The 25501-nt window shown below is 59.1% G+C and overlaps 1 protein-coding gene across 16 annotated transcripts in view; it reads left to right on the top strand.

Moving 5' to 3' along the window:
* Window positions 1-549: 549 nt before the first annotated feature.
* Window positions 550-25501, top strand: part of TCF3 (transcription factor 3) — a 35944-nt gene continuing 10992 nt past the window's right edge. For all 16 annotated transcript variants that reach the window (XM_059918854.1, XM_059918857.1, XM_059918856.1 and 13 more), the window contains exons 1-8: window positions 550-826; window positions 2786-2923; window positions 6127-6199; window positions 19476-19549; window positions 19710-19788; window positions 22513-22580; window positions 23862-23991; window positions 24681-24730. In XM_059918854.1, coding sequence (XP_059774837.1) covers window positions 2852-2923; window positions 6127-6199; window positions 19476-19549; window positions 19710-19788; window positions 22513-22580; window positions 23862-23991; window positions 24681-24730 — 546 coding nt within the window. In that variant the 5' untranslated portion in view covers window positions 550-826; window positions 2786-2851. The remainder of the gene's footprint in view (window positions 827-2785; window positions 2924-6126; window positions 6200-19475; window positions 19550-19709; window positions 19789-22512; window positions 22581-23861; window positions 23992-24680; window positions 24731-25501) is intronic.

Raw genomic sequence — 25501 nt, 5'->3', positions numbered from 1 at the left:
CATTAGGAACTCAGATACGACCGAGCCAAAACGGCCGTGCGGGCGGCCACGCAAACCTGAGACTAAAACTGCAAACCCCACCCCCTACCGCTTCTCGCGGCCTCTAGCTCAGAGAGTCCAGCCTCTTCCTTCGTTGGGACGCGCGAAGGGGGCGGGGTGGAGGCGGGGCCTAGTTACGAAAGGCCGAGGGCCCCGCCAATCAGGCTTTCGCACTCTCCGATTGGCCCCAGTCGCTCTGCCTTATCTTTCCATCTCACGGTCTTACCCGCTTGCGTCAGGCTGTGCACTGAGACCACGTGCGCCTCCGCGCTGGAAGATAGTCCCTGCCCTCGACCCCCGCCGTTGGCCGACGGACTCCCGGCGCGCCCGCTCCAGGCTCCGGACTCCGCGGGACCTCAGCCGCGTTCAGCGGAAGCGTGGGGGCGGGCGGCGGCGGCCGGGCGAGCGGGCAGCGGCGGAAGGATCCGCGGACGGCGGCGGGGCGGGGCGCGCGCGGGGCGGGGCCTGGCAGGGGCGGGAGGCGGGGCGCGGCGCGGGGTTGGGGGCGGAACATGTCTCCCGCCGCAGGAAGATGAGGCAGCGGCGGCGGCCGCGGGCGTAGCGGGCCGGACCGAGCCCAACGACGCGGCCGGCGGGCACCGCGGGCTCCTCGTACGCCGCCTCCGCCAGCGCCCCGGCCGCGTAGGGCCCGCGGGGCGGACACGCGGGGAGCCGGGACACGCGCCGCCGCCCACGCGCGCCCTTCGGGGCCGCGACGCCCCTTTGTCCGGGGGGGCCGTTCATGCCGCCGCCCCCCGCGCGCTGCGGGCCGGGCCACGCCGAGCAGGTGAGCGCGCCGGGACCCTCTGCCGCTTGGTGCCCGGCGGGTCGGGCCTCCTCGCGCGGCGCCGGGACGCGGGGGACGTGAGGCGGGGGCGGGCCGGGCGGGGGGCGGCGCGGCCGGAGTCATTGTTCTCCAACTTTGCGCGCCGGAGGGGGCCGGCGACGTGGAGGGCGCGCTCCGGCCCGCGCGCCCCCGCCGGCCGGCACTTGGGGAAAGTTTGCGGAGCCGGGCGGGGGCGCGGGGGGCGCCGCGGGGCCGCCCAACTTCGCGGCGGGGCGGCGGCGCGGAGGCCGCGAGCGCCCCTTCGCCCGGGGGCCCGGCCTGCGGCGGAGTTTGGAGGGGAGCGAGTCAGGGAGAGGGAGCGTCCTTTTGTCTGCGGGGAAGGTGCGCCGCGCGCCTGCGGGCTCGGGCCGGGGGCCGGGCCGGGGGCCACATCTGTTCCGCGCTCCGCTCCGCGGGCACGGGCGGCGGCTTCGGGGTGAGCAGCGCGGTGGCGGCGGCTGCGCCCCGAGCTTCAAAGGGTTCCCGGGCCGCGCCGCCCGCACCGGCTGCGGGGGGTGGGGTGGGGATTGGTTTCCCGGCCCTCCTCCCCCCCCTCCCCCTCCCCCCCTCCCCCCCCAGAGGAAGACGTTCCTGCTTTTCTGCTTCCAGAGTGGCTTCACGTTATCTTCCGAGTCCTCTTCGAGCCCCCAAAAGTTCTCGTGACACCCCAGAAGTGTTTCAGCTCTCCTAGAGAAGCGTGTTTAGCCCCCCCAGCTCTGCCTTAAAATTGGTTTCAGCCACCCCACAAAAAAGTGCGGTTTCGTACTCTTCAAAAAAAGTCAGTTTCACACGCTTTCCAAAAAAGAAAAAGCTTCGTGGGGGAGGGGGTGCGCTGGGGCATCCGTTTCACACCCGTCTCCAGTTGGCAAACAAAGCGGGGGTTTCTCCGCTTCTGAGGTCGGGTCTCCCTCGATCTCGGAACCCCCTTCCCCTCGCGGCCCCCGCCCGCACCTGGGGCCCGGGGAAGAGAAGCTGGAGGGGCTTCACTGTTTGACTGTGGAACGGAGATCTTGCTCTCCTCTCTTTTCCGGATGGGGCCCGGCAGGTGGATTCCCCCCCCATTCTAGAATGGAGCTCCTAGGGACCATGCGGGGTGGGGGGGAACCCTGGTCTTGGGACCCCCTCCCCCCAGGGCAAGGGATGTTTTCAAAGTTGCTTAAGAATAATTCCCGGATACATCGTGACAATAAAACAATCTAGGGTGGTTTTTTTTTTTTTTTTTTCCCCAGAATTTTGTTGTTTTTTATGGGGGGGAGGAGGTTAAGTGTAGTGGGAAGCTTTGCGGGTAGGTCCCTGCGCGGGGCATCCCCCCTATTTAGTTGTGGAGCAGGAAGGGGGTTCTGCCGTCTTGTGGATTTCTTTTTGCTTTGAACTTGGGGGTGACCGGGCCTTCAACGTGCTCTGACAGCTGCTGGGGGGGGGGGTGGTCACTAAATTTCCCTTGGGGCGGGGCCGGGTCGCCCCTCCCCCTTCCCGGGGGTGGGGCCAGTGGAAAGCCTGCGGGTGGGTGGAAATGGGAGAGGTGTCGGGGAGAGGGGCGGGTTCTGGCCAAGCTGGGAAGGGACCACTCCACCCCGCATCCAGTTTAAAATTTGCAACTTGATTCCTTGGTGGTCGCAGAGGGAGTTCAGGGAATGTACTCTGCGCTCTCCCCCCCCCCCCCCCCCCCCCCGCCATTGTTCAAACTCCCTGAAGGCTCTGGGGAGGGGTCTCTAAGGGCCCCAGTCCCTGAATTCTGGCTGCCCCACCCCCATGCCTCAGGGTCTGGAAGGGACGCAGCCTGGGAAGACCCAGACCCAGAGCAGTTAGAGGGGCTCTTAAACAGCTCTCCCCCATCTGCTCACCTCGGCCATTGTCACTCATACCTCTTCTCTTCTCCACCCCTCACCTCTTCTTGCACCCGCTGCGGGCACCCTGCAGGGCTGTCTCTAGGCCTGAGGAGCCCACCTCGGCCCCTGGCCCCTTGCCCCCTGTTGCTTCTGGAGAATGAACCAGCCACAGAGGATGGCGCCCGTGGGCACGGACAAGGAGCTCAGTGATCTCCTGGACTTCAGCATGGTGAGCGGCCCTCCCCGTCCCCCCCCCCCCACATGCCCAGCTGTCCACACTCCTGCGCCCCCCCGGATGGTGGGAAAGAAGCTTGTGCCAAAAACGCTCCCAGCATCTGGACCTCAAGTTCCTATGGGTTAAAGAGCCCCAGGTGGGGCTGGGGGAATTGGGGTGCCCTCGGATGGATGGGTTGACGCCCCCGCGGCAGGGTGCAGCTTTGGGGCCCTTGTCGGCTTCCAGAGGCACCCATCGTCGCCCAACTGTTTGCCCAGGCACAGAGTGGGTCCAACATACCACTTTGCAGATGGGGAAACTGAGGTCCAGAGCGAGGGAGGGACTGCCCAGGGCCTTCAGCTTTTCCTTGGGGAGGCTTGGCCCTGAGGCCCCAGCTTGGCTCTGGGCATGCAGTGACCTTGCCTTGGGACCTGTAAAACTGTGTGATCGGGGTTATTCATGCCATCGTGGGTGCAGAAGATGGGGGGGTGCCCAAAGCCTAGGTGCCTCCTGTGGGGACCTTCCGTGAATGAGGAGAGGCCACAGGCAGTGGACGTGTGATTCCTCAGTTGTTTACTGACACGAGAGCCAGTGCCGTGGGTCTGCGGGGTGGGGGGGCAGGGGGATGTCCTCACACTTCCCAGGTGGTGTGCTCTACCCGATGCAGCCCGTTCCCCGGCCAGGCCGATGGAGGTTCAGAGAGGGTACTGCCTTCCAGAGGTCACACAGCTCAGACGGGCCCAGGGAGGCTGGGAGCTGGACCATCCCTTGGAGGACTGGGGGCCTTGGTTTGCCTGTCTTTGCAATGGGCCACCTGTGTCGGGAGAGGCGGGGTGGTCTGCGTTTCCTCACAAACCCAGGAGCTGTGTGTGGACTCCCTAAATCCTGCCCCCACCCCTCCCCCAGCCAGCATTATTTTGGTTTGAAATGGGTTCAGGGAGGATGCTTTCGGTCTGAATTTAATCCTCTGCCAGTATGAGGCCCAGGCCACTGAGGTCTGTCGAAACAAAAGTCCCCAAACTGAAACGGCATCAGCCGCCCTGCGGAAAAACACAGCCCACGGGACGGAGCGGCCGCGGCTCCGGAAGGGCCATGCCGGTATTTTTAAGCCCCGTTTTATTTTTGCGTCCCAGCTGAGGAATCAGGGGTGCTGCTCAGTTGTTTTTTTGTTAAACTGACAAGTCACAGACCACTGGGCCGGAACAGACCGGCTTGGGGGTCAGGGGAGGGGGTGGCACAGGTTCTGATGTCGTCCCCGCCCCCCCCCCCCCCAGCCTCAACCAGTTGCCCACCACCCCCTGCTGTCCGGGGGTGGTCCAGACTCCCCCGCCCCCCAGCTCAGACCCATTTCACAGATGCGGAAAGCGCAGCTGAGCGTGCGAGGTGCCCAGTGTGTGTCCTCTGGGAAAACCTAGAACTGGAGTTTTGTTCGACCTCCTTGTTCCCGTGAGGAGAGAGGCCTCGAGGCAGCCCCCCATCGCAGGAGGCTCACACCCTTTCCTTCCCACCTGCCCCAGAGACACTGAGTTAATTTGTTTTTTTGAAACAAATTTTCGACTGAAAAGATTTTGAAAGGAAAGTGCTTCCTTCGGGCAGGTCTGTGTAAAGTAAACGAGGCAACTGTCAGTTAAATACCAGGAAAAATGGCTCCTCCTAGCTGTTAAAATCGCATCTCTGCCCCAGCCCTGAGCTTCGCCTGTTAGGCTGGAGGCTCTGAGGGTGTGTGGGCCTGAGGTGGTCCCTGGGCCTGACGACGGCCTTGAAGGGTGAGGGGCTGGGGAGGGTGCTGTGGGCTTGCCTGGTGGCCCGACCGTGCTCCTCTGAGCTCTGCGCGTGCAGAGGCCCCTACGTGCCCAGGATGCCCACGTGCATTTGGGTTTCACAACAGCCCACACGGTATGAGCTCTGTGTCCGTTTCACAGAAGGGAATACTGAGGCTCCGAGCGGGTGCGGGGGCCTGGCTGGGCTGATCACAGACCTTCAGTGCCCGCAGGACACAGCCCAGTGCCCCCTCCCCCCCCCCCCCCCCCCCCCCGTGGCAAGTGCCACGTCAGCGGCCTCTGGCACCCTGGAGGGCGAAACAGAAACAGAATTGAGCACCACCCCCCTCCCGCTCCTCAGGCTCCTGATCCCCAGGCCTGCCCCTCCCCCAGCGCAAGCCTCAGTGTCCCCAGCAGGAAAGGGGCCCGCCTTGAGGCCAAGGCCCTGGGTGCAGTGAGCACAGCCCCGCCCCCGGAGGGGACAACAGACCCCGTGAGAACCCGAGTCCAGCCTGGGTGCACACCTGCCCCAAGTCTGCACTCGCCCTGCCAGCTCAGTCTGTGGCCTCAGTTTCCCCTTCTGGAGAACAGGGTGTGGGGGAAGGACCCCCTTTCCTGGGTCGCTCCCAGGGCTTGTGATGCTGCCCCGAGTCACGCCCACAGAACGCACACCCCCATGTCCTGCTTGTCAGCCTTCAGCCGCTCCCCCCAGAGCCTTAATGCTGATTGCGGCCACTCTGAATTGCTTGGTCCCCAAAAGAACCTCTGAAACTCAGACCGTTGGGGCAGGGCAGGGCCATGGTTTCTTGTGCTGCACGAGGGTTTGTTGATGTTGGGTTTTCCCAGTTAATGCTGCTAAGCTGTTTAATCTTGAGGGACTTAACACTGTGGGTTTGGGTGAGTGAGTGGGGGGGGCGTGATGATGCACCCACACTCGGTGCCCGCCCACCCGGGAGAACTGCCCCGTCGTTGGCCGGGAAGGGTGCCTCTCTGAGCACGGAGCCCGGCTCGTGGGGGCCCCCCTGCTCCCCATCCCGGTGGCGGGGCCTGGCTGTCTTCCCTGCACTCCCACCGCTCGGGGTCAGGGGCCCGTGGGGAGGTGGATGCCGGTCTCCTAGGGTGAAGGTCGGGGTCCGCGCCTGGGACACCGGTGGGACACGCCATCCATCTGGGAGTGTAAATGATCTCATTTATTTAAAGCTGAAACTTGAAGAAAACTTTGTATCACTTCTAAGTGGATACATTGTATCAAGTGCCTTCGTGTTATTTCATCCCCAGTAAAACAAATACAGAGGTAAACGGGAGTTTTCCCTGCCCTCGGCTGTGCTCCCAAGGGGCACGGGGGAGCCTCTTACCGCCAGGGCCCTCAGGGCGCCTCGGGCCTCCCCGGGGACAGGACCCCGGCAGAGCTGTGGCCTTGGGCTGTGCCCCCCACTCACCCCCTCCTTCTCCCCGCAGATGTTCCCCCTGCCGGTGGCCAATGGGAAGAGCCGGCCCACTTCCCTGGCCGGGGCCCAGTTCGGAAGCTCAGGTAGGACCCCACTGGCTGCCTGGGGGCTTCTTGTTTGCTTGAGGAGATCACCGCGTGCGTAGGGCGGGCCCATGGAGGGTGAGGGGGGGGCGACTGCGGGGTGGGGCTGGCGGCCGGGCGCAGCCTCGTGGACTAGGCACTGAGGGGAGAGGTGTTTGGGGGCAGCGCTCAGGCCCGCCAGGTGGAGTGGGGCTGAGGGGCCTGGGGCGGAGGTCCAGGCGCCCACGTGGGCGTGCGGTGGGGGGATGGTGAGCCTAAGGGAACCCCAGGAAGCAGCTGCTGTTGTGGTGGTGTGACTTGCCTTGGGGCTAAGGGAGGGAGCCCCGTGGTCAGCATGGTGTCACCGTCCACCCTGACCCCTTGTCCGGGTGTGGGGGACTCTGTGTGACTCACGAGGGCCGGGGTGAGCTGGGCACTTGAGCCTCCAGGGTCTCCTTGGCCCCAGTGGGGTTCTGGGTCTCCAGTCCATCCCCAGGGAGGGAACCTGAGGCCCAGGAAGGGAGTTATGTGGAACCCCAGCTTTCTCCAAATCCTGCTCAGCTCCTGGCTGTTTTCATTCAAGTATGTATTAGGTGCTTATCGTTGACAAGACCCGGCACTAGCGTGATTACCTGGCCTGGTTTGTTCGAGGTCTGGGGGGGTTTCCTGGGATCTGGGACTTTGAACGTTCCAACTGGGGTCATCCCAGGCACACCTGGATGAGCTGGGCACCCTGCCTGGTACTGAGTGCAGAGGACATGGCCCAGGGAGGACAGATGGCATGGCCTCAAGGAGCATAGAGCAGGGGTCAGGCTGCAGAGTGGTGGGGAGGGCAGTAGGGGCTGTCTCCACGGAGATGTTTGGATGTTTGAGCAGAGGCTTGGGGGCGCAAAGGCCCTGGGGCAGCACCATACCTGGCGAGTTGGAGGAACAGTGAGGAGGCCTGTGTGGATGGAGCAGAGTGAGGGAGGGGGAGGGGTGGAGGGGGAGGGGTGGGGGGGGAGGGCAGGCCATGCAGGGCCTTGTGGACTCGGGCTTTTGAGAGGAGCCATGTGCATGGGGGGGAGCCCACTCTGGCTGTCGGGAGGGTATGGGGGACCCCTCGGGAAGGCCAGAGGTCTGCACGGAGTTCAGTGTCTTTCTGGGGTCTTGGGATGGGGGCTGTGTCCCCCACGTCTCTGGGGTCCAAGACGGAAGGGTCTGTCTGCTCCAGATTCCATCAGGGTGTCCGGTGGGCTCTGGCTGGAGGAGGAGGGGGTTTCAAGGGTGGTTTGTACTCCCCCCACCCCCGCTGCAAAAGGAGGGACATCATGCTGCTGACCCCACTGCCCCACGCAGGCCTTCCTCTCTGCCTGAGGAAGTGGCCTCAGGGCTGGCCGGAGTCCTCTCTGAAGTGTGGAAATCCCCACAGGCCACCCTGCCTCCCCATTCCCAAAACAGCCCTGGGGAGCAGGGGGTGCTGCTGTTCCTCTGCCTCAGGCAGAGGGTCAGGCCCCAGCAGGCTTCCTGGAGGTGGTGGCACAGTCCCTTCCTCATCTTCCCCCAGGTTCTCCCCTGCTCTCTTTTGTTGCCCAGTGTCCACTTGGGGCCAGTAGCCCCCAAGGAAGGGACCTCTCCAGGACGCCCCATGCCTGGCCCGGCCTGAGTGGGACCCCTGTGAATTTTGCAGGTTGATTTTGTGTGGTTTCTGCAGCCGTAACCCGCTCAAGCGCCCTGCCCTGGCTACTTCAGGTGGGGAGGGTCCGGCCTTGTCCCGCTGCACGTCGGCCTGAGTTTTCTTCTTCCCCACGAGGGTTGTGGTGTGGTTGGTCCAGCCCAGGAGGTCTCCAGTTCTGGACACACAGCTGGGGACCCCTTTCCCCAATTCATTTGAGCAGTTAGTGCTGTCTGGGGCGGGGGAGGGGGCATGGGACCGGGAGCCCTAAGACCTGAGCTTAGGGGTCCCCTCCTTGCTTCCACTTCAGGCACAAGGCAGGCTGTGTCACTTGACACAGGTGGTGTGACTGCAAGACTCAGTTTCCTCGTTTGTAAAATGGGAGTCTCCCCATCGGCAGAGGGTTCAGCGAGTCCTTGGGCGTGAAAGTGCCTTATAAACTGAGGCGCGGGGCCCGTCTCGGTGTCTGCCTTGAGGGGGTGCAGGGGGGTCGCAGCTCCAGAGCCGGGAGCCACAGGAACTGAGACTGGTCCCTTTGGGGGGGCTCTCCCAGCTCTGAGCTCATTTACCTACTCCCTCTCTGGTGGAGCTGGAGACTCCAAGAGAAGGTGGGGGGGGGTGGAAGGGTTGGTGGCCCAACAGCGGGATCGGGCTTGGGGAAGTCACCCCCTTTCTGAGCCTCAGCTTTTTTCATCCGTAAGATGGGTCACTGCCCTCCAGACGGGCAGTGTCGCTTTAAGGGGACAGGAGTTTCTGAATGCTAGTAGGTCACGCCAGCCACATTCTCCCCTTCACTCCTTGCATGTCTTGGCCTCGTGTCTCTCTACTTAGAATTCCTTTGAGTCAACTTGCTTCTTTTAGATTCACTTCGAAAGGGCACTTCATGTTAGAAGAGGAGCAGCCCAAGCTAGCGGGGACGGGTGTCTGAGGAGGGGTCTCCGAAGGTCTCGGGAAGAGGAGCTGAGCGTGTGGGGTGTGCGGGCTGCTTGTGCCGTCTCTGTTTAAAGATTCTTGTCAGGGAGGCGCCGAGGCCAGAGACTTTCTCCTCATCATCTAGAGCAGAAGACTGCAGAACGGGGATAATTTTTCCACTCCCTCCCTTTTGGGAAGCCCCAAGGCACAGATCTCTCAGTGGCAGCACGTCCTCTGCCACAACCTACAGGGTCCGAGGCCCCATGAGATACGGGGAAACCCCTGCTGACACCGGAGGAGACGTCTTCCCTGTTTTCCTGTCTCGCAGCTTTCCTGGTCTGTGTGACTCTAAAGGTAACGTGCCCTTGGGTACAAACCTAACAGGTAGGCAAGGCAGCATCTACCCTGGCTCAGCACAGGTGTGCGGTTACAGCCTCAGAGTAGGTTCCCGGCTAGAACTGCCAGCCGTGGACGTGCGTCCACGGTAAGAATGTCCCTGTGGCATCCCAGTGCTGGCTCTTTCCAACCTCCTCCAAATGCGCCGTTTCAATGGGCATTTACACGTTAATCACGGGCGATCATCTTTCCAAAAGCAGATGGGCCAGATGAGTTATTTTTTCATGAATTTCCGATCACTACCCCCTTTTTTTCTTGGATTTAGTGAACTTTTTATTTTGAAATCATGATATGTTCACAGGAAGTTGCAAAGAAATGTGCAGGGCGGTCCCGCACACCCCTCCGCAGCCTCCCCAGCTGTCCGTCCTGCACGTCCCTCACGTGACACCAAGTCAGGAGGCTGACCGTGGTACGATGTACAAGAGTTTATTTGGATTTTGTAGTGTATTCACAAGCTCTGCGTGTACACGTTTGTGTGTGTGTAGTTCTGCTTGGTTTTATCCCGTGTGTAGTGCCATGAAGCCACCACCATGGTCTGTTCAGAACTGTTCTATCGCCCCATGACCTCCCACCTGCTGCCACTCACCACCCACCACACCTCACCCTGGCGACCCCTGATTTTACTCTTTTCCATCTTCCCAACTTTGTTGTGTCGAGAATGTTACATACATGGAACCATACAGCATGGAACCTTCTGAGATTGGCTTTTTCTACTGAGCACGGTTCCTTGGAAATCCCTCCAAGTTGTTGGCTGGATCAACAGCTTGTTCCTTTTTATTGCTGCCTGGTGAACTTTTTAACAACGGCAACAGTAACACTTATCAATGACAACTTATGTCGACATTTGTTGAGCGCTGTATGCCAGGTACTGAGCCTGGATTGTTTATTCTGAGTCCTCAGTCCTCACAGGTTGGTGCAATAAGTGCGATTGTCATCCCCATTTTACTTACGATGAAGCTGAAATTCAGAGTTTATTAACCATCCCAGCTAGCCACCCAGTGTTGTCTCCCTGTAGTGTCTTGTACTCCTGCACTACGCTGCACTTATTGATTTGTAAGAGCTTTTCATAGAGGAAGGATGTTAGTCTTTTGTGATCTTCAGCCTTTTCCCTAAGTTTTCATTTATAACCGTTGTTGATGATGGAGACTTTTAATTTGCCTCAGTGCTTTACAGGTTTCAGTTTTATGTTGTCAAGTCTTCTATGTTGTTCTAGCTTTGGTGCCATTTCTGCAAAATCCTTGAGAATTAGATGACACAGTCCATTCTGCATTGCAGATGTGACAGTCATGAATGTGCCTGTTCCTCATTCCATCAAGTTGAAGAATATACGGGAAAAGATGCTGGAGGGCAGAAAAGCATGCCTTTGCAGTTCTTGGCAGAGCAAAGAAGTGAAAAATAAGTGGGAGGTAGAGAACCTCAACAGTGAAGTGATCAAGGTTGAGCTTATGCAGCAGTTTCTGGCCAAGGGAACACATCCAGCTCACCCGTGGGACTGCTCAGAACACACACCCCTGGGCCCTGGACCCAGAGACACTGATAAAAAGCCTGGGATGGGGCCTGTAAGAGCTTCCAGGCAATTCTGAGGGGCACCTCCAGTTAGAAGCACTTACCTTTAAAGGCCATGCCTTGTAAAAGAGATCATACCATTCTTATAAAAATTGATCACATACTGTGCACAAAAAAAACCTGTAACATAAAAAAAGTGACCAAAGTATAAACCATATTCTTTGAGAACAATGCGGTAAAACTGGAAATGAAAGACCAAAAAACGTAGAAATAAGTAAAAAGCTTAATGACTTGGAAATAACAAAATTCCTTTTCGTTTACCTCTTGGGTTAAAGAGGAAATTAAAACAGGCTAGACAGAAATCAGCAATAATCTAAACACACTGAAACTACAAGGTGCAGCTAAAGCTGTTTTTAGGGAAGAATCATAGCCTTTGACCGTCTTCAGATACAATGAAAAGAAAAGGAGTAAGCATTTAATTTAGGAAGTTATAGGACAACGGAATAAACTCAAGAAAACCTTTCTTGGTGGTTCGAAATGCCTTAAAGCATTTTCTAAATTGCCATTTACCCATGAATTTTTGTCTCATCTTTTTACCTTTCTGTTGCTACTTTAGTACTACCTGGTGTCAGTTACTGTAGCTTTTTAGAATTATTATTAAATTTTTCTTTTTTTCTTTTTCTTTTCTTTTCTTTTATTTATTTGGCTGCACGGGGTCTTAGTTGTAGCGTGTGGGATCTTCATTGCCACATGTGGGATCTTTAGTTGTGGCATGCGGGATCTTCAGTTGTGGCATGTGGGGTCTTTAGTTGCAGCATGCAGAAGCTTTAGTTGTGGCATGTGGGATATAGTTCCCTCACCAGAGATCAAACCTGGGCCGCCTGAATTGGGAGTGTGGAGTCTTAGCCACTGGACCACCAGTGAAGTCCCCTAGTTACTGTAGCTTTGTGGTGTTTTTATAGTCTTCAGTTGTTGTTTTTCAGGTCTGCCCCCCCCCCCCAATATTCAGACATGCTGATTCTTTTTCATGATCTTTAGAATAACTGTTATGTCTCCTCCCCCATCCCTCCGAAACAAACAAACCTACCTGTTGGGATTTTGATGTTGTGTTAAATTCATAGGTACATTTCGGAAAAACTGTTTGTGTTTATAGTACTGCATTTTCATGTTGTAAGAACTTGGTGTCTTCTTCCTTTACTTAAGTTTTGACCCTTAATATTAAGTTTTTAAGATAAACTTTGAAAATGAAAGCATAAGGTATTTAGCCGTTTTATAGTTTTTTTTCTTTTCTAATTTGCTCACATACTTTTTCAGTGAGAGTTGTTTCTAGGTGTTTTAGGATTTTCCATGCTGTGGTTTGGGGATCTTTTTTACCATATTTTCTACCTGGTTGCCTCCTGACATCCCCTAATTATTTGCATTCTTCCCTTGGCTTGGTTTTCCAGGTAAATCATCCTCAGGCCTCTTCCATCCTGGTGCGGAGGCCATGTGCCTTTTCACATCAGCAAGTGTTTCTAGAACCACATTGGGTGTGTGCTGTTTGGCTTCTTGTCAGCAGGACCGGGCCTGATCCTGGCTGTCGATTCGAGATAGATCTCTCTGACTGTCTGTGTTTATCATGTTCAGGGCGTTTCCTTCTGGTCCTATATGACCATCCACACAAGTGATTGGCATCACTGTGGTGTGTTGGGTGTCTCAGGACAGCCCCTGGTTTTCTCCTTCCCCACGTCCTGACGCTGTCCATTAATGGTTTTTCTCACCCCGATGCTCCCTGAATTTTGGGTTTGGTCCATATCCTTGTTTAGCTGCCAGACCAGATCTGCCAGCATCCGTTTTGCATTTTGCTTGTGTTCCCATGTCGTGTGGCACTGAGGCTTCTTGTGGCTCCCTGCCATGTTTCTGCACCAGTTTCTCTGGAACAGTCTCCAGCAAGTGGGGCCCCCCATTCTCTGGGCACTGGGGAGCAGACCCGCCACCCTGTTTGCATGTGACACTTTGCCCAACTGCTTTATTTCTGCTACGGCGATTGGCCTGTTGTGATTTTGTCCACTCCTCTTGTCAATTCTAGCATTTTGTTAGGGGGGGAAAAAAATCATCCGTTTCAGGCACATTTAAAAATGGTTCACGTTGCATTCTTTAATAACATATGAATCCATGTCTCAGTCCTGAATCTACTTATTCTTTCTTTTTGTTCCCTTGTCCTGGACCCAGCTGTCTCGTGTCTGTATTATTGACTTTTTTCCCAAGGAATCTGCTTCATTGACGAATCGATGTTTATCAATTAACTACTTTTCTCTTCACTACTTCTATTTAATTTAATTAATTTATCCATTTTTTTGCCATGCCGTGTGGCTTGTGGTATCCTAGTTCTCTGACCAGGGATCGAACCCGGGCCCTGGCAGTGAAAACGTGGAGTCCTAACCACTGGACCGCCAGGGAATTCCCCACTACTTCTGTTTTAATTCCTCCCGTTTTTTTAGTTTTTCTTTTCTTTTTTTCTCTTTTGACTTCTGAATCGAAGGCCCGTTTGTTTATCTCTGGTCTCTCGCTCAGTAATCATGTTGAGGGTTATAAATTTCCCTCCGAGGACCACTTTGGCCATATCCCGTTGGTTTCAATAATGCATATTTTCGTGTTTTTTTTTTTTTTTAATAGATTCTTGGTAATAATTTTTAAAGCACGTTTCTCTGTGAGTCAGGTTCTTCAGAGATTTCCAGTTTCCAGGTTGGCCGTGGAGTGTTTATTCCTCGATTGGCTAATTTCTAGGTCACCAATGCAAAAGTCACCGTGGCTTGGGCTGTGCTGCTGTTGGGGAGATGCAGGGCGTTCCTACTCTCCTGAAATGGGGGCTGCGTTTGTCCTTATTCCTGAGGGCTTGAGGGGTAATTTGACACGAAGCTGTGAGGTCTTCGTCTCCTGCCCATCACGTTTAGACTTCTTATTTGTTCAGTGTCAAGGACCCAGGGCGGTGGGATGTTCTCTGTGGGTCCAGCCCACTGTTGACAAAAACCCACCCTCTATTCCAAGTGAGAGCTTGCGCCTTGAATTCAGACTTTTCTGTGAACGTGACGGCCCCTACTTTTCACTTGCATTGCTTGGTATATCTGTGTGCAACAGATTGTCTTCCTGAGTCACTCGTTCCAGAACTGTTTTCTGTAGGTGCTGTGTTCTCAGCTTTCAAAAAAATTGAGTCTGCACCTGTCTTATTATACTTTCCATGCTCTTATTTTAGGTTTTCCCGTCTTTATACTTTTTCCTTGCCGTCGTGTCTGGTGTCTTTTCTTGGGTTGGGTGTGGAAGGCTGTGCTGCTGGTGGTTCTAATGGTTTCAGGGAATGTGCTGAAGCCTCCCGTGTCTGGCTCCTTCCGCCTCAGAAGTGAAGTCACATCTTGTTGTCCTGCAGGAAAGGGTTCTTCCCCAACCCTTCTGTTTGGTATAAATACGTTGCCACTCTTTAGAAATGTTGTTTCTCTTTGTTCGCAGTGTTTGTATCTGGCTGAGAAACACGTGTCCTTATTGTGTTCATTCTGCCACTTAGGAGGCTTCAGCCTCCTCATCTGGGAAGCGAGGTTGATGGCCATTTAAGGGTTCAGTGGGATAAACCACAGGAAGTGCCTGGAGCAGCGCAGCACCTGCGGGCTCTGGTGCCCGTTCTTGGGATGGCGTCGAAATTCCACTTAGTTTAACTTAACGCGCGGCCCAGATGTGCTCAGCCTCCCTGCACCGTCGCGTCCTCCAGACTCGCGGGGTCTGTGCTGGGACTCCCCTCCCTCCCTCGGGGATGTTCTCCAGGGAGGGGTGCGGCTCTGGATGTGCACCTGGCGCCTGCCCCTTGTGAGGGGCAGCGGGTTGGGGGTGGAACTCCCGGGGCCTCGCCTTCCTTCCCTCAGCTCCAGCCCCGTGGGTTGTGTCATTGTGCGCGCGCAGCCTCCAGGGAGTGCGTGCGTGTTCTTCCGGGTTTTTCTCTGACTCCAGGTTTGGGTGTTTTTCCTGTTCCTCCCGGGATGCCGGCTCTGGTGTCTGGGCTCGTGTTAAGCCCTCGTGTCCGTGGTCTCAGAATCCCCCCTTCCCCGGTGTTTGGGGGCGTCTCCAGAACCCACCCTTCTGTTCGATCACCTCTTCTGCATTGTCACTTCTGCCTCGCCGCCTCTGACGCTGCTTTTAAAATCTCTTGTGAATTGGCAGCAAAAACTTCTTAGTTTTTCCTGCTTTCGCTCTTCCTCTCTCCCTGAAGCCTTATCTTCCTTCTATTCCACGGCACCCACAAGCTCTGCAGTTTCCTTGAGGGCGCGTGGTGGTGGTCTTAGATATGCTTCCGTTTCCTGGGATAAATCCTAAATCTGTGAATGTCCATCTTCTGTGTTCCGCGTTTGTTTCGCCCTGGGCCTGTTTCTTGCAGGGAGGTCCCAGCTGGGATTCTGAGCTCATATTTGGCTGAGCGGTGGGGTGGGCGAGACCCTCCCATCCTCGCCGTTGGGTAGAGGGGTCCCCCTTGAGACTGAAGCAGGATGGGGTCTTTCTACTGTTGCTTTGGTCACGAATCTGAAATTCACAGGAGGGAGGGGGCAGGGCAGGTTCTGCAGCTGGGGGACCCCGTTCCTCTGAATTACCACGCATCGGTGGGCCCCCCACCTGAGGGCCAGCTCCGCCCACTGGGGAAGCCTCGGGTTGGGGGGTTGCTGCTCGGGGGGTTCAGGAGAGGTTGGGTTGGAGCCAAGCCCTGGTTTGGGGGACCATCTGCTCTTGGAAATGGTGGGCTGTGCCCTCCACTCACTTCCTCTCCAGCCTCAGATCCGCTTGCTCGGGCGCAGCTCCAGGTCCCCTGTCTCCCCACCCCCACTTTCAGGGGCAGGAACGGCAAGGGCTGTGGGCTGTGAGCCGCTCCGGCACTTTCCTCCAGCCACTTGGAACCTGCTCCCTCTGGCGGGAGCTCCCTGGCGCCCTGGAATTCCTACCAACTTTTGAAACTCTGAAGGCCAGAAACAAGTGTAGCTGCTGTGAACACGGAGGGGCAAATGAAAAAGGGGGCGCATAAAAGCGATGAGAGGGTCTGGGTTTTAGGGCATATCGTGCATCTCCCCACAGCATTCCTTCAAGTCTGAAGTGATGTAAGAGTTCAGAAGTTGCCCCAAACATCACAGGAAGAGAGGCAAGGACCCCACTGGCCCGTGCAGGGAGGCCCCGGCCCACTTGAAGAAGGGCTTCCTCCTGACTCACACCTGTGTTGGTCTTGCCCCTCATGAGACCCCAGGTGCTGCTGAACAGGCCGCCATCCCGTTTCTCGGGGATTTTAATTCTAAGGGGAAAAAGCCAGAGGGGGAGCTGACAGCCTTGGGGAGCTGATAGCGGCAAGAAGGAAACACTTAGGTGAGGACCGGCAGACGGCTGCCCTTAGGTGCTGTTAATTTTTTCTCAGATGTGATTGTGGTGCATGGTGGTTATTTTTATTGTTGCTATTTTAGTCTTTACTTGGGGGGCGGCACGTCCAGCACAGCAGCCGCTTAGCTGCACAGGGTCATCTAATCGTGCGTTAATTAACATCTCATCGAGGGGGGAGCTTTTTCCGCCAGTCCCGTAGTAGCTGCATGTGACCGCAGGAGGATGGCACCGCCAGAGGACATTATGATTGGTTAGATAGTTATCGGAGCAATGAAGAGGCCAAAAACATATTTGTCGAGGTTGTTTGGGGGCCAGCCCTGTTCAGGCAACGCTGGGGACAGGGGGCCAGCAAGGCGACCTCCCTGACGGGGGATGAAGGATTAGCAGGTGTGGGGACCACTGGGGCAGAGCTTGGGTCGGGGTTGGGGATCTGCTCACTTGTTGGGGGGCAGGGAGGAGTGAGCTGGGGGCAAAGGGCGGTCAGGGAGGGGTCTGGTCTTTACCCTGAGAGCAGTGGGGAGCCATGGGAGAGGCTAGAGGGGAGGGAGGAGAGGCAGGTTTTGCTTCCGGAAGCTCCATCAGGCTGCTTGGGGTGGAGTGTGGGCAGGGAACCTGGGGTGGGGGGGACACTGCTGTACGGATGGGGCTTGACCCAGGGGACACAGGGCCGAGCCAGGCTCTGATCCGAGGCCACGGGGGTGGGGGGCAGTGGAGTGAGGGAAGGGGAGAGGACGGCTCCCGGGATTTAGCCCGGGCACCCGGGCGAGGGGGTGCTGACAGAGCTGGGGCTGCAGGACGAAACCCCTGACAACCATGGCTATGCGACAGGCTTGTGGTGGCGACGGTGCAGGGCCATGCCTAGGCCCTGTGACCACGTCTTCCCCCCACTCCAGGTACCGAAGTCTGCTTGTCTGGCTACTTTATACGGAGGGACTGGCTCCTGGAATCTTCTCCGTGCCTGGGTCAGCAGACCTTCCTTGTAACGGGCCAGACAGTTTCTACTGCAACTGATCTCTGCGTTGTAACCAACACCGCTGTATACAGGGAACAAACGTCCATGGCCACGCGCCAATAAAACTTTACTGACAAAAGCAGACAAGGGCCAGACTTGGTTCAGTCACAGTTGGCACACCTGCCCTGGAGGAGTCAGCCAGGACGGAGGCCACTCAGAGGGGCCCGCCCCCCCATGTCATCCAGCCAAGGGGGTGTCCGGCTGGAGCCTGGGCTGGGCAGGTCCAGCTGTGCCACACTGGTCATCCTGGCGGCGGCAGCCCTCACGGTGGGCGGTTCTGTCACCCGGGCTGACTCGGATCAGATCTGAAACTCCAAGGGGCGGGCGGTGCCCCTGGGCACACCCAGCCCTCTGCTCCGTCCATCTCCCACCTCTTCCTGGGGGGCAGGCCCGGGTCTGAGCAGAGAGATGACCTTTCCGGGGGCTGCCCAGCCACCACTTCACCTCTAGCACTTTAAAAAGAAAAAATTATACTGCGACAGCAACGTCTTATTCTATTAGTACATTTTAATTAGAACGTGAACAAGAGATGTTATGAATATTCATGATTGGGTTATTAAAATGCATAATTAACCAGTGGGGGGTTAATAACTATTAATGGCAGCGGTGGGGGAGGGCCCATCCCTCTTTCTGTCGTCTCGTCTCCAGCAGCGGGGAGGCTGGGGCTGGGTGAGGGGGTTTTTACCAGAAAGGGCAGAGCAGGGCCTGGTTGCCTCTGCCCGAAGCTTGTGGGGCCCAAGTTGGAGGGGTCCCTGGGTGTCGGCCCCAGGAGTGCCCGTCACCCTGCCAGCCCTCGGGGGGGTAGGAAGGCCTGGCTTTGGCCTTGGACCTGGCCTCCTGCTCTTGCTCAAGGGTCCTGGCGACTCTGGGGCCCATGGTGGATGCCCATGGGGGTGGGGGACCCAGAGCGGGACGAGCTCGTGGGCGGGCACCGGAGAGCGAGGGGATGACAAGTAAGTGGCTGTGGAGGGAAACTGGGGCTCGGGTGCTGGCCCTTCGCCCAGGGTCACCCCCCTTCACCAGCTGCTCTCGTCCCCAGAGCCCAAGTGGGGACTCAGGACCTTGGGGTGCAGACACCCCAAACCTGGCGGCAAATGTTAGATGGATTTGTAGAGACCATGGGAGCTCTGTCTGACCCCCCACCCGCCAAGGCAGCCCCCAGCTCCCCATGGTAATCACATTGGAAATTTTTGATTAGAAAACAGAATCTAACCGAGGTATATGAATATTTATCAGACTGGGAGATTAATATGCATAGTTATGCAAATCAGACAGCAATTAAACACCAACTCTCCAGGGGAATGATTAACTCAAAGGCACCAAAAGAGAAAGATGCAATTTAAAAGAAGTTTCTGGTACAGATGCGCAGAGGAGGGCCGGGTGAAGGATTCCGGTCGGGTGTTCGGGATGTCCACCACTTGGGGTCGGGGGTGGGGTGGGGCACGTCCCCTGGCACAGATGGCAGGGCTGGGCACGGCCTCTCCCGCCCAGCCTGGCCTGGGCAGCTTTGACTCGGACTCGTATGTGGACACCCCCAGCCCTGCAAAGTAGGGCGTGTTTGTGACCCCATCTGCAGAGGAGGGAAACTGAGGCACAGGTGGGAGGGGCCCGGGGGCTGCTCCCATTCTGCTTGTCCAGGCCCTGAGCCCCGTGGCCCCCGATGGATGGTGTTGGAGCCCACCCGGCCCGGGAAGGGTGCAGGCCCCTGTGCCTGCCCGCTGGGAAGATCTGGGTCCTGGGCTGGGCCCCTGGGCGAGTGTTCAAGGAGATAAGGGCCCTGCCCTGCCAACCCTCCATCCAAGGTCCTTGTCCCCACGTGGCTAACCCTGCCACACCTGGGCCTCCAGCCCCGGCTATCTTACGGGATTGGATTCCTCCTTCCCTGTCCGCCAGCCAGCCTGTGCCTGGTGGGTAGTCGGTGGCAGCTGCTGCTGTTACTTCAACAAAGGGACGGCCCCGCCCCTCGAATTGGCAGAGATGGGAAGGGGGAGGCTTCCACTCTCGAGATGAGATGAGAGATCATCCCTCATCCCCATTCCCTGACGCCTTCATGAGCCTGGGCCAGAGGGAGGGACTTGGGCCTGGAGAGGGAAGCCCAGAGTGGGAGTGAGGGCTCCGTCCAGGATGGGCTGGGGGCTGGACGGGTGGGTAGAAGTTTGCTAGCAGCAATGGCAAATTTGCCAGCAGCTGGTTGAATTGTTCCTTGGGCCGTGGACCCGGAGGTCTGCTTAGTGCCTGTGTGTCCAGGGTGCTTGCCGCTGGCAGTGGTGTCACCATGGGCAGTGCTAGGGTGGGGGCATCTGGACGGGCTCCAGCACCAGGCTGGGTTGGGAGGGGCCTGGAAAGCTTCCCAGGTCGAGCGAGGGCTCCCCGAGGCAACGCGGCTGGTGTGGAGCGGCCGGGGGCCGGGCCCCTAACCCTGCCTTCCTGCCCTGCAGGTCTCGAGGACCGGCCCAGTTCGGGCTCGTGGGGCGCCAGCGAGCAGAACAGTTCCTCCTTCGACCCCAGCCGGGTGAGGAGCCCGTGGAGGCCTGAGACCCTGGGGTGGGTGTGGGTGGGCGCGAGGAGAACCCCCGGCCTGGCCTGCAGGGGCTTTGGGCTCTGGCGCGCGGTCGCATCCTGGCCCAGAGGCGTCCCCGAGCCCCCCTCATCCCTGCCCGTCCCCCCCACAGACCTACAGTGATGGCGCCCACTTCAGTGAGTCCCACGGCACCCTCGCTTCGTCCACATTCCTGGGACCTGGGCTCGGAGGTGAGTGTCCACGTGGTCCCCGCCCCCACCCCCCTGCCCGCTCGGTTCTCGAGCACTGGGGCTTCCGGGACGGCCACCCAGAGCAGAGGACACAGGTGGGGACCAGCCAGGTGCCTGCTGGGAAGTGGACTACGCAGTCCCGACAAGCCGAGTCTGAGGCCGGATGCCTCGCCTGCTCTCCCCAGAGCACCGGCATCCTGACCGTGAGAATCAGGATCGGGACCTGGACGAGGGTCCCCTCTCTAGCCCCCGTTTCCCGACCTGCAGGGATGGGGATTCTCACAGAGCCTTCTGCGTAGCCCGTGGTAAGGACTCATCTGGCTCCCCAGGCCCGAAGGCCCACCCCCATCTCGCAGATGAGCAGACTGAGCCACAGCGAGAAGGGACCCGGCCTCCGGGACCCTCAGGGCCTGGTTGGGTGTCCGAGTGCTGGCCCTGCTGAGCCTGGGCCCTCCCTGTTCTGAGGGAGTGTTGGGGTGGCTGCAAAGCTGGCATCTCTGGGGGTTGAAAGGGGCCGGGGGGGTGGGTCAGCTCCCGCTTTGGGGCCTGGGCTGCGCACTCCCGGTGCTCCTGAGACACGAGGTCCTTGCACATGACAGCCAGGTGAGGTAGGCTCCTTCGGCGCCGTCCCCAGCGGTTCCCAGGCCGAGGTGCATGGCGGCGGGGTTGGTGGCTGCTGGGGGAGGTGGGTGAACTCTGGTTGCCGGGCCCAACCAACCAGTGGGGCAGCCAAGGCCGGAGGGCCTGGGGTCCAGCCCTTGTGGGCTGGTGCATGGAAGGAGCCAGACGGGCGAGCGGGGCCTGGACGCAGTCCCGGGCAGGGAGGGGGAGCACAGCGTCCGGCACCCACTGTGTCTGGCGGGAGTCCGTGTGCATCTCCAGGACCGGGAGGTGAGGGCTGGCCGGGTGGCCCGGGGTGGCCTCTGCACCTGCCGCGACACCGGTTCCCCTCTGCTGTTCCTTCCTCCGGCTTTTTCCTGGCACGGGCAGTTCCCACAGCCAGGCCTGGTCAGCAGGGCCCAGAGCCCAGCTGTGTCACACACCCACCACACACCCCAGTGGCCGAGGAGCTCAGAGAGTGCAGCAGGGAGCCCAGGCCAGGCCCAGCGAGACAGTGGGGAGGTGGGCGCAGTTTCGCCCTCCCTGGACGCTGGTTTTCTTGCCCGTGGACCGGGGCTGGCGATAGCCATGGTGGGGCAGCGGGTGGTGAGTGCCAGGCCCAGGGGGCGAGGGTCACTCTGTTCCCGTGCGGCCCCCAACCTGGTCCAGCTCCTCGATGAGACCTGGTGGTTCTGCTCTTGGTGTCTGTCCTCCTCCCCCCTCCCATACCCTGATGCCCGGGCCCGGTGCATGGCTTGGGCACCTGCTGTATACCCACAGGGCTCGTGGTCCTCGCAGGTCCCCTCCCAGAACCTCTGCTTTCTCTCCTCGCCTCCCTCAGCCTTCCTTTCAGGATGCCTCTGCTTGGTGCCTGCTGTACGCAGGGTCAAACCACAGCAGCCCCACCCTACAGTGGGGAGCGCAGAGCCCTGGCTGGGCCGGCCAGCTTTGCTTCCCACGGCCACCCTGGGAAGGGGGGGAGTGCACCCTCTGGACTGGGGGCGATTCCCCTCTGGCCTCCAGGCTGTGGTTTGTTCATCCCTAAATGGGCCCCGTGTCGCCTGCCCTGAGCTTAGGCTGGTGGGCGTGGCCTGTGGGGCATCTGGTGTGTTGGTAGGAGCATGGCCCTTCTCCCTGCCCCCTAAACAGCGTTTGCTCCAAGAATCCACTTGAAATTGTCCTTTTAAAATCAAGGAGAGAGGGAATTCCCTGGTGGTCCAGTGGTTAGGGCTTGGCACTTTCACGGCCGAGGGCACAGGTTTGATCCCTGGTTGAGGAACTGAGGTCCCACAAGCTGCGCAGCATGGCCAAAAAATAAATAAAAATATTCAAAAAATAAATGGATAAAGCGGAGAATTCCCCCCCCACACACACCCAGTTTGAGAATAAACCAGATTAGTCAGTCAAGCATTCTGATTCCTTGCTCACGGTAAGGCTGGTTAAGGTCCACCGTCAGTCAGGATAGGTGCCCAGCTGAAGCCAGAAACAAGCTGAAATTGTTCAGGTACTGATGGATCTAGGGACCTGCTTCAGGCAAGGCTGGATCCAGGTGTTTGTGTAGCTGCAGGAGTCTGTTCACACCAGCTGCTCTCTCGGGCAGGCTGTCCCCCCACAGCTCGGTCTTGCCCACCCACACAGAGGAAGGGCTCGTTCGCACCGAGTGGCTTGAATCAGCGTCCCCAGGGATGTCACATGCTTGTTCGTGAGCTGACCCTGTCCAGGAGCTGGGGAAGGAGCCCAGGGCCTGGGTGCTGAACCTTGCAAGATACCAGGGACCTCGACCTGTCCCCTGGGAACCCAGCACCCTGGGGAGTTGACACCTCATGACCTTGAACAGAGGAAACCGGAGCTCGAGGAGGGCGGGGGTGGGGAGCCGAGTCAGTGCTGTGCCGCTTTGGGGATGGGGCATGTGGGGGCCCTGGCGGGTTTGCAGAATCCTCTGCGGGTCATCTGGGGATAGCGTCTGGTTGGAACCCCACTTGTCCCTCGGTCCCTCGCCACTTGATGGGGAGACCAGTGTCCCACCACGGTTTTCAGTGTTGTGCACTTGTGGAGCGCCTGATGTATACGGGCATGTGTCGGCTTCTGGGTCAGCTCTGGGTGATCCTCCTTCCTTTTCCCCAGGCAAGGGCGGCGAGCGGGGCGCATACACCCCCTTTGGGAGAGACGCGGGGGTCAGCAGCCTGACTCAGGTGAGGCTGCATCTGCAGGGTGGGCGGGGGAGGGCGTGGGTCCCATCGGCCCCCGGCGGCCCTTGGAGCCTGGAGAGCCCCTGTCTCCAGACTAGGGAGCAGCGCAGGTGGTTAGGGACTGGGGGGTACCCAGTGGGGGCCACAGTCACCGCTTGACTTCTCACCCCACCTTGTATTCCCTAGTTTTAATTTGAAACAAATTCGTCCCAATTGCCTCTTGATCTGTGAAGGCTCGGCCAAGTGCTGGTCACTCTCCAGCAGTCGCTGAAACAGGCCCAGGCCCTGGGCCAGGCCGGGTGCGTTGTCGATGGGGAAAGGGGAGGCTGGGGTCCAGCCTGTGGCGCCCTGTGCACAGCTGAAGGGGTTCCAGGAGACACCTGCCCGCCCGCCTGCCCCCAAGTGGCAGACAGGGAAACCGAGGCCAGCCCGGCAGCCGAGGCCTGACCCTCGCACCGTGCCCCCGGCCTTGTGGTCCAGCCTCGGCACAGTCCCCGGCCTGGGCGAGATTGTCACCCGTGGCCACCCCACTGGGATGCTGACGGGCCAGTTGCCTGGCACAGTGGTCCCTTGTGGCCTCCTGTCCTGGTCCCCGCTTGGGTCTCTCTCCCGCCCCACGCCCGAGGGCTTTATTCCCTGCCCCTGCCTGCAGTCCTGCAACCTCAGGGTGCAGCTAGGCCCTGCTGCAGGCAGCGCCGCCTGTGTGCACACTGGGCCTCAGCCAGGCCACAGCCACTGAGTGCCCACGGGGCCCCAGGTTGTCGGCCAGGGGCAGAACTTGCATGGCCTTATCTGTCCCCATGACGCCCCTGAGCCGTGGAACGTCTGACATGCCCATTTCACAGACAGGAAAGCCGAGGCTGCAGCACTGCGCCTCGAACCCCAGTCACCGTTGTTCTCCTGGGAAGAGAGTCTAATGTCTGCGAGATTAAACCGTTTACCTTAAAAAAAAAAGGGGGGGGGGAGGCTATGTACAAAGTAAAACAAACAGATTCCCTTGACACCTGAAGCATAGTTGTGCCCGTTTAGCACCCAGACAGCGACACATCTTCAGGCTTGACGGTGTTTCTCTTCCCGTCTTTTTCCTTCATGAAAATGGCAGTCGGTAGTGTCCTAGATCAGAGAAACGCCACCAGTGTCAGCAGGGAGGGACCTATGCCCCAGGTCACTGTCACCCCAGGACCCTGCCATCGGCCTGGACCTTCACTCTTGCCTCTGTTGTTTTAAACCGGAGTGGCCTGGGGGCTGGGCAGGGGGCCGGCTGCTAACCCCCCCCTCCCTCAGGCCGGCTTCCTGCCCAGCGAGCTGGCCCTCAGCAGCCCGGGGCCGCTGTCCCCCTCGGGCGTCAAAGGCGGGCCCCACTACTACTCCTACTCTGGTCACTCTCGGCGGAGAGCGGCGGATGGCGGCCTGGGTGAGTGGGGCGGTGGCGGGGCGGCTGGGACGGCGGTCCCCGTGGGTCCTAGCGGTCGCGTCCTGTGAGGTCGGGCAGCGCTGAGTTGGCACAGCGAGGGTCCCACAGCCCTTGGTCGCTTCCCCGGCCATACAGACCCTGCGCACTGTGCGGTTCTGTCGAAGGACGCCTCGTTTAGCGAGGTTGCTTTGATTCAGTGACGCTAAAGTCACCCACCCAGAAGTACACAGGTGCCAACGCGGGCCCACAGCGAGGGGGACCGGGACCCCGGCTTCCCATCTGGGCTGCACTGGAGCCGGAAGGCCGGCGGCACCTGGCAACCATGGAGGCGCCCAAGCCAGGGTTGGGGCTTAGCAGTTTCGGCGAGGGGGGAGCTTGCAGGTCCGGGACTCGGCGACCGGGCGGCTGCCAGGAGGTGGGGCTCAAGGAGCAGGCACCGGCTCCCGTGTCCATGAACCCTGCGACCCGGCTCCCAGCACACACCCGCCCCCCCGAGTTTGCCACATGGGCCCGAGGCTGGTTTAAGTCATTCTCTTAGTAGGGAAGCTTGGGGGTCTCCGAGCTGCAGGGTGGGGCTGTCTCCCATCCCCTAGTGACAGGAGTGTCCAAGCGGGAAGGGCCCCCTGCACCCCTCCCGGTGGTGAGGGCGGGAGCCTGGCCGCGGGTGCTCACTCCTCTTGTCCCAACAGACACGCAGCCCAAGAAAGTCCGGAAGGTGCCGCCGGGTCTCCCATCCTCGGTGAGTTGTGGGACAAACGGGCTCCACAGGCCGAGCGCCTCTCGTGACCCCCTCCCGAGGGTGGGCCGGCCCTGCATGGGGTCTGACGAAAGCCCCATGGGCTCAGCTGGACTTCTTCCCCGAGGCCCCAACCCTGAGGTAGTCGGAAAGTCCTTCCTTGGGTCTAGCCTGGGTCCCTCCTGCTTTAAGAGAAGGTGGTTTCCTCTGGCCGAGGCGCCTCAAAAAGGGCGTGAACGGGGTCCTGGAAGCTGGAGCAGGCGGGCGTCCTGGCGGCCAGTTAGAGGGTTTCCCGCCCCGTCCGCCCTGCTTGGAGCTGCCCTCTGTCCTCGCCCCGATATCTGGTGGCTGGCGGGCTGCCAGGCCCAGCAGATGGTGCCGAGCCGTCAGCGGCTCCCAGCACCGTGCTCCCGAGACTTAATCACGTTGGGAGAAAAGGCAATTTGCTGGACTCCCCGGCTCGGCCACCACCCTCTCTGCTTGCCTTCTCTGCTGAGCCCCGGAGGCTGACCCGGCCCGTACCAGGCCGCAGGCCCAGAGGCTGTCTTAAGGCTCAGCTCGTGATGAAACATCTTGGAACATCAGAGCTGAGAGGCCCCTGAGCCCACTTTGTCCTACCATCTCTTGGCACTTGCACCCCGCTTTCTGCTCCAGTGTTGGGGCAGACGTGGCCATTTGACCCCAGCACTTTCCTGCAGTGCCCAGCCGATCAGGGTCGGCGCTGATCCTTGAACGCCTTTGCTGTCTCACTGCTCTGGGGCAGCTGGGGCAGAA

This window comes from Balaenoptera ricei, chromosome 3, assembly GCF_028023285.1.
Source record: "Balaenoptera ricei isolate mBalRic1 chromosome 3, mBalRic1.hap2, whole genome shotgun sequence".
In the NCBI taxonomy this organism is placed as follows: Eukaryota; Metazoa; Chordata; class Mammalia; order Artiodactyla; family Balaenopteridae; genus Balaenoptera; species Balaenoptera ricei.
This window is presented reverse-complemented; position numbering and strand designations above follow the sequence as displayed.